General features: G+C 45.0%; 1 protein-coding gene across 6 annotated transcripts in view; it reads left to right on the top strand.

Annotated features, from left to right (window-relative positions):
• Positions 1–4906, top strand: part of LOC109508094 (putative cytochrome P450 120) — a 12810-nt gene extending 7904 nt beyond the window's left edge. Inside the window, exons 9-12 of one of the 6 annotated variants that reach the window (XM_019857937.1) lie at positions 466–593; positions 3261–3348; positions 4545–4709; positions 4818–4906. In XM_019857937.1, coding sequence (XP_019713496.1) covers positions 466–593; positions 3261–3348; positions 4545–4688 — 360 coding nt within the window. In that variant the 3' untranslated portion in view covers positions 4689–4709; positions 4818–4906. Of the gene's footprint in view, positions 1–434; positions 594–3260; positions 3349–4544 lie in introns of those variants that run through there. The other 5 variants (XM_019857936.1, XM_019857939.1, XM_019857938.1 and 2 more) reach the window with 5 other exon arrangements.
• The last annotated feature ends 2936 nt before the right edge of the window (positions 4907–7842 follow it).

Below are 7842 nucleotides of genomic sequence, written 5' to 3'. Positions count from 1 at the left end.
TGTGTGTGTGTGTGTGTGTGTGTGTGTGTGTGTGTGTGTGTGTGTGTGGAGGGAAAGTGAATGAATCCACAAGGGCAGTCACGTCACAGTGAGAACAAGGAGAACGAAAGAGATTTGGAGCAGATTTTCCACTCCAGCAGAGAGGCCGAACGGGGTGGAAATGAGAAAGGGGCAATAAGAAAAAAAAAAAAAAAACAGTGATGTTGGGTGGCAGTCCATTAGTGAAGCGACTAATGGATGCCGTGAAAAGGCCAATTTAGAGGCCAACGCAACCGGGTGAGTGGACTTTTTGCCCCAAGGTGACTTTTTTTTTTTTTTTCACTAGAGTCCAGTGGATAAAAAAAGGGCCTCAGGAAAAGCTTGTTGAAAATGGGAATTCAATTATCCAGCAAAGTCTCCCATTTCCGTCCTATCATTTGATGTCATGTTGTCAGGAGCCCCTTCGGTGTGATCGTGTGTGTGCAGGACACGAGCCTTGCAGGTTTTCATGTCCCAAAGGGATACGGCGCGATCTATATCAGTCACGCTGTCCACAGGGACCCGCGGGTGTTTGAGCAGCCTGACAGCTTTGTGCCGGAAAGATGGAGCGCAAGGTTAGTCGTCACACACACCACATTCAACATATCTTTATGAAGAAAGTACATGCCAGCATTCAAAACGGGGGGAAAAAAAACAAAATCGGCATCCATCTGAACTCCGATCTGGCCGGTTTATCCGTTCACTCTCGCCGGCTGCCGTGCCTCGTTTCATTCATTCACTGCCACCCATTCACCTGTCGGGTTTCATTCATGCTCCTTCATTCAGCCGCGGAAAAAGGGGGCAAGAAGCTATGAATGTGTCTATGCCGGAAACTGTTGCCATGGTAGCGGGTCACCTGATGCTGTGTCTGCCAATAGGGTTGCCCCAGCGCTCACGGAGTTGGGAGGGGCGGGGGGGGGTAGATGGGGGCAGGGGGGAGGAGTCGTTTTCTGGTTTCTCTCCCATAATGCCTTGTGGAATGGGATGGGATACAGAAAATGAGTCAGAGCAAATCCTATCTCATTTTTCTTCCTTTTGTGATCACGACTCGGCTCGCAAATGGGGTAATTCCTGTAAAATGTTCTCTATTTATGCGGGATTCCCCCCTCATCGGTTCATTAAGCTCCACTGAACAATCCGATTCGAATGTGAACGTTCAAGGGTGAAACCCGTTTGTGCGTTTGGACAATTCATCAGGATCTTGCGTCGGTTTGAAATGTAACGCGCTTAATTTGTAATTGTGAGTTGCTATTGGAAACAAAAAAAATGAAAGTTAAGGTCGTGTTTAGAATGTATTCATTTCCGAGCAACGGCTTCTTCCGCAGGAAAGGGAAAAAAAAAAAAAAGAATGAATACAGCTGCCATGGTAACGCATGCCACCTCAAGCCCGTTTTTTTACCAATGGGGATTTCCCCGCGCGTGTGCGTGTTTTATCCTCGAAGATGTATCCTTTCGCGTCATTTTTGTCAACGTGTCAAACACCCGTGAGGATGGTGGATGATGTCTGGCGACGCTATGCATCACCGTCATACACTTCAAAGGCCGCTAAAAGCCACTTCGAGGCACCTACAGCGAACCAATTTTTGGCAAATATTTAGTGCTTCGTTTTGAGGGACACTGTCAGAATCATTCACTCAAAACGGCCCCGACTGACGTATTTCTCCTTCCAACAGTTTTCCGGTCTAGTTTGCTCTCCTCCCACTGCGCTCCATCGCTGCTTGTCCATCTGTCAGTCGTCCTGGGGGAGCGTGTTTGCCTGTCTGCCCTCAATAGTTTCCAGGCTCCTTTTTCTTGCCACCTGCCCGTCGGCTTGGACGACTGCAGTCCTCTTGCGTAACGGGCCCGCCTACTATCACGACAGTAGAAGCCAATCGGCGTTTTTGTGTGTTTAGTACCATGCGTGAGCGTATTGTGTGTCCTTGTAGGTATCATAAGCTCGCGTACGTGTGCTTTTCCAGTCTGAAGCAAATAGGACGATAATGCGCCGACTCTACTATCGGGTTGGACGCCCACACAGACTGTGGACAAAGATACACGCGAGTCGGAAATGCTGCCGTACGCAGATAAGGAAACCGAGCTACTGCGGCTTGTAATCTTCTTTCGATCTTGCGGCAGGAAGTTTCTTCTGAGCAAGTCGTGACATGCCTCGATTTCATTTAACCCTTTCAGGGACAGCGGTTATTGCAGTGGACAGCTCATCATGTTAGCGGGTTGCAGGTCATCATTAGTGGTGCATGTACAGTGGAATTCAGAAGTCAGTGCACTGCATTGATTACGGAACCTCATCGCCATACAAGATTCGACAAAGACGTGTTCCTTTTCAGCGCTCGACTCGCTGAAGGCAACCGGGCGTCTGGAGATTATTTTTTTCTCCCTCAAAAGAAAGAATTGATGTGCCCCAAGGTTTTCAACGGCGCTCAATTTCCATCGAATGTATCCAAGGCTGCCACTGTAGGCAAGTCAAGGATTAGACGCGATGGAAAATGTCCGTCTCTCTTTTCATTTCCTCCGTTTTCAGCAAGTTTGATTGTTTCCTTTTCTTGGAAAAAAAAAAAAACTTGCTCTTGTCTGAGAGTTGGCTAGCGCCCATCCCGCTTCTTCGCGATCAACCTTCTGGTGCATTAAACTGTTCTTGAGGGCTGCCGCAATGAACACTTAGGCTGGCTCACACACAGGATCCGCTAATGCTTCCTGTTTGCCTTTAATCAGAGCTCAGGTTTCAGGATGCATTAGTAGCGATCGGGCTGCAGGGTGCGGTCTGGTATTAGCACGCTGCTGGCAAAGACGCTCTTCGCATCTGTTTAGTTCCAACGTAGTGTTCCAAAAGTGAACAGTCTAAAGTTGCACGTGAGACGTGGGACCCGGTTCTCGTTCAGCGCGCTAGCTGCTAGGCCGTTGCGTTTAGGTGCATCGAATCACATGCAAGATCGCTGATGTTCGTAGAGTGGAAACATCCTGTAAACAATCACTAAAGAAAAAATGAAACCTGATAACACGATAAGCCGTCCACTGTCGTAACTGCTGGCCCTGAAAGGGTTAAAGTCATACTTGAACCATCACGATTATTACGCGACGCAGTCATCATTTTGTAACGAACAATCTCACAGCATGAAGTGATCGCTGTTCCGCCCACGGTAATGAACACGATTCTGATGTGGGCACACTCGTGTCGAGCGAAGCATTGAATTCTTTGTCCTCTCGGCGCATATTTGACATTTTTGTGCAATCACGTTTTTGCATAGGAACGCAGAGCACAAGCACTTCCTTTGTACCTTCGGCAGTGGATCTCGAAACTGCATTGGCATGAAACTCACCGACTTCTTCCTCAAGGTGAGCAAGAACCCAAAATATACACCAAATGCCGCGTCTGCATTTGAATATGTGAGGCAGAGTCTCGAGAACATTGAAAAGGGCCGAAAAACAAAATTGATGTTGAATTGCGAGCGTTCGGTTCATGTGAATGATGCGATGACATCATTGGGGATGCAGCAGCATGGCTGAAATAGTCAAGCGGGGCGAGCTGCAAAGAATGAACATGCAAAAGAATCATTGCCTTTTCATTTACCCACGCCAGCGTACGGGAGAAAAACACTCAAATATTTTCGGTCAAAGTTCAACTAAGAAACGGGAGGGGTTTGAATCGTACTTTTGGAGTATTGATTGATGAATATGTTGCAATGCACAATCACTATGAATGATTCAATTTTGAATGTCTTGATTTTCCAAAGCAAAGAGACTGTTAATTAACTGTTTATTTGATTCATTTGCCAACTCTTCTCCCTGGTCATTTAAATTGTGGATGAACACGTTTGACGTTTACAGTTTTTGACCCATGGCCGTAATCTGGGCAAATCGGGGGCGAAAAAAAAACAAAAAACAAAACACCCACACATCCGTCAGTGGGGCCTTTGCTGACTTTAATTCCAAGGGGGGGGATTTGCAAATTTGGCCTAATTGTTGGGTTGTGTGAAACCCTCCTTTGTTTGTTTTTCATGAATTCAGCGCTTGTGTCTCACTGTTTGGTTGTGGCAATAGAACAGACAGAATCCCTCCATGCGCACACGCGAGGGCATGACCAGTGTGAAAACTAGACCGCGGGGATCTAGGTCATAGATGTGACTCATCGCCTTCCCCATCCTCCATTCCATCACTTCTTTCACCCCCCCCCCCCCCATTCGTCTTCCCCCGTTGTGTTCATCCTGCCCCTCCCCTCAATCGGGATAATCTTCATTCATAAATCAGAGGGTGGGTGGTTGGGCAACGGTCATGTGATGGGATCTTCACCAATAGGGAAGCGTGCCAATGATGTCAGCAGCCTTGATACTCAGTGTGCACTTTGTGCAAAGAATAAAATGGGATAAGAGGGAAAGGGGGGGGGGCTCTTGTGACGTGGAGCAGAGAGCAACACTGTCAATATATTGAATGAAAGTGTGACTGCTTGCAATCTTATTCGAATGACGTGAAGGTAGAAAATAAATATGTGGAGAGAAAATAAATGGAACATGTTCTGGTTTGTTATGGTGCAGGAGGCATGCGTGTACCTCTTAAAGCACTATGACTGGTGTCTGGACCCGCCATCACAAAACCTGGACTACAAATGGCTGCCTGTGTCTCGGCCTGCCAATCCCCCAACTGTTTCCTTCACTCGTTTTGGAAGTGGCCAGAACTGATGGGAACCCGCACCATGTAGAGACGTGCAAAATGTGTGTTAAGTGTGCGCAAAAGGCCGTTTTCTGTCTCTGTGACCATCCGTAGGATAACACGGTGAAAGCGTTGTTGACCGATACGTCGCATTATTTAACTGATTCACTCCCAGAGACGTTATTAAACGTCTTTTCAGACTTGGTCTCTAATTGGCTGGTACTGAATGAGTTAATAGGAAGGTTGCAAAAATAAAACTGTAGTTTGCCTCCTTGAGAATGTCACCTTTGTGGAATAGCGTGCCTTGTTCAACGTTTTTGCAGGGAGTGTATGTGTTCACAGAAAGCGCGCAAGCGCACACACATTGAGGTAAGCCCTCAGATTCCATCAGTGACTGCAAAAGTGTCAACCCCCCCCATGCTCCAACCCCTCCCAATATCTCCCTGCTGCACCACCTAGCAACCAGCGCTGCTTAGCAACAGTTCGTCACTCCGACACTGACTTCCTTTTAGTATCCTCACACACACACACACACACACACACACACACACACACACACACACACACACACACACACACACTAATCTGCAGAAACGGATTATTTGTATCTCATGAATCATCACCTCAGCGAGATCAGCTCTCATACTGACAGTTAGAAAACAATTGTTAGTGAACTAAGAATCCAGAATGAATGTTCTTTGTCCAATATTGTTTTGGTCATGTGACATGTCTTTCACCATGATGTGGACTTACTTTGTGTTGACACTTTTTTTTTTTTTGGGGGGGGATCGTGTTTGGTTATTTAAATATCACTCAAATTTCTGAAGTGTGTTGGTCTTGTTTTTGGTTGGGAGAGTAGAAGAGACTGCTTGCTTGAAATAAAAGACATATTTTTGTAACTAATGAGGTCAGTTTGGGAATGTCACATTGATATGTGCCCGACAAATACCTTTCTGTCCAACTGTCCTTCGCATGAACACACGCACGCCATGCAGACGTGAATACTTTGCACACACACACACGCGTGCTTGCAGACGTCCGTCACACTGCATCTGGCACAGAACGAAGTTGTTGTCAAGAGGATGACTCACTGGCCTTCATCCACCAGCCACGTCTCCCGACAACAATTGACGACAACAGGCCACAGCCACTCTTCTTCTTGCCTCTTTCTTTTCTTGGTGTCTTTTTCCTTCATGTTCAATATTAAAAAAGGGTGAGCGCGATGGCAGAAAAAGCATTCAGCGCGCCGTACCGTCATCAGAGATGCTGGAAGTGAAACTTTGCCGAAATCCCCTCATGATGCCTTCAGTTAGATTTTGATGTGTGGGGAATCGTGGATGGACACAATATTTGCAATTTGTTTGAAAAGTGCTGGAATTTTTGGATCGCGTGGGAATGGTTATTATTCCTTTCGCAAAAAAAAAAAAAAAAAAAAAATGCGCCCGAGTGAATCATTTGCTTATTAAATATGAGATGTGCATGAATGGGGAAACAAGTTGCAATTTCTAATTATTTGTATTTTTTGTAGTTATGACCTGCCCGCTTGGCCATCACTGGCTGGTTCATTTTGTGCACAATTTAAAAAAAAAAAACGTACAGTTTATACTTCTACAAATTGTGTTTACTTTTTTTCTGTTTTTAATAAATGTTGTTAAAAAAAAATCTGATTTTTATTTGTCACTAATGAAGGCTTCGGTGAATGTGCATATGAACTGGTTGGGTTCGGTACCTCTAACAAAGTGAAGAACCACTGCACTATGGTGATGTTGAGTTGAGGAGTTTCATTGACTTTGTAGACAAAAAAAATGTGCTTTGCAGCAATCAAGTGGTACATGCAGACATTCAGAAACCTTTTTGCAACTACTCACATATTTTATAACCTTTTTATCTTCTGCTTTGCTTTAATTTGAGTAAAATCTGCCTGAAAGACATTAACTCCACCACTTATGACTGAGAAAGTGGAAAACTCAAACTAAATTTGTCATCCACACTGTCTCATGCCTCAAACCGTTTGTCTATATAGCAACGGGAACCGTGAAACAGACTCTAAGCCCCGCAGAAACACACACACACACACACACACACACACACACAGAATCCTCAGTGCTTACTTACTCGCAAGTGTGTTTGCGTGTCCTCAGACAGGGAGGAAGGAAACATCATTAGTCACTGAGGTGCCATCAAGTTGTGTTTAATTGTCTCATTTATCTTCCTGCGCCGCACAAGCAAACTCTCCTGCAACTGCTCTCGTCGGCTCCCTGCGCTTAGATCGCGACATTCGTTTGACTGCCAAACAGGCTTCTCACCTTCATTTATTTACAACTTAAAAATAGTTGTGATCATGTACAGTTCATGCCTTATACATGACGATGGCATTTCATTGATAACTCACGTGATTGAAATGAATGGAAAATGCAAATTAAGCCCTCCATAAAACACCAACAAAATATCTTGTACTGTCATTTTTTTCATATAAAAAGACAACACCAAAATGTTTTCCAATTCTGGAATGACCCAACTATATACCTGGGACAATCTGTTGATATCCGATAAAAGAAGGGCGCAAAGATTATTGACGCTTAGTTTTGAATTGACGGGTCTCCAAATACACTGAGATTTGACATGCATGCTCTTTAATGCTAATGTCCGTTCTTGTGTCTCTTGCATCTCTCATAGGTCTCCTTTTCGTCAACAGTCCATGCTCCCCTTTCAACATCATGAAGACTTTTTTGACCTTTCACACTGCCGGCTCATGCGTCTGTCATGGGAGGGCAACAGGGAAAGACAGATGGCGATGGCGAGGTAAGAATTATTCAAAGAAAGTCTCGGCGTGTTTGTTAGCATTTTAGAATCTTCACTTAAATCGGTGCGATTATGTAAAACTCCCATTTGTGTAAAAGAGCGTCTTATGTTTTGAGCTATGTCTCCAGAGTTGTTTTTTTTTTTTCATGCTCAAAAAGTTGCTTGTGGAGGCTCTCAGTCGTACAGGAAAGTTCCATCGTAGAAAGGGTTCTGTCAGTCGTCATCTGTACCCAGGTACAGATGACGACTGACAGAACCCTTTCTACGATGCTCAAAAAGTGTAATGGGCAGGTGACCTTTTTTTAAACTATGACTCATGCACAGGGAGGTTTACCAGATACAGTAAGAAAGAAAACCGGCAGTGTGTGAGTACTCGGAGCC

The sequence above is a fragment of the Hippocampus comes genome, unplaced genomic scaffold (assembly GCF_001891065.2).
Source record: "Hippocampus comes isolate QL1 unplaced genomic scaffold, H_comes_QL1_v1.1 scaffold162, whole genome shotgun sequence".
In the NCBI taxonomy this organism is placed as follows: domain Eukaryota; kingdom Metazoa; phylum Chordata; class Actinopteri; order Syngnathiformes; family Syngnathidae; genus Hippocampus; species Hippocampus comes.
Note: the sequence above shows the minus strand (reverse complement) of the source record. Positions and strands in the feature narration are given on the sequence as shown.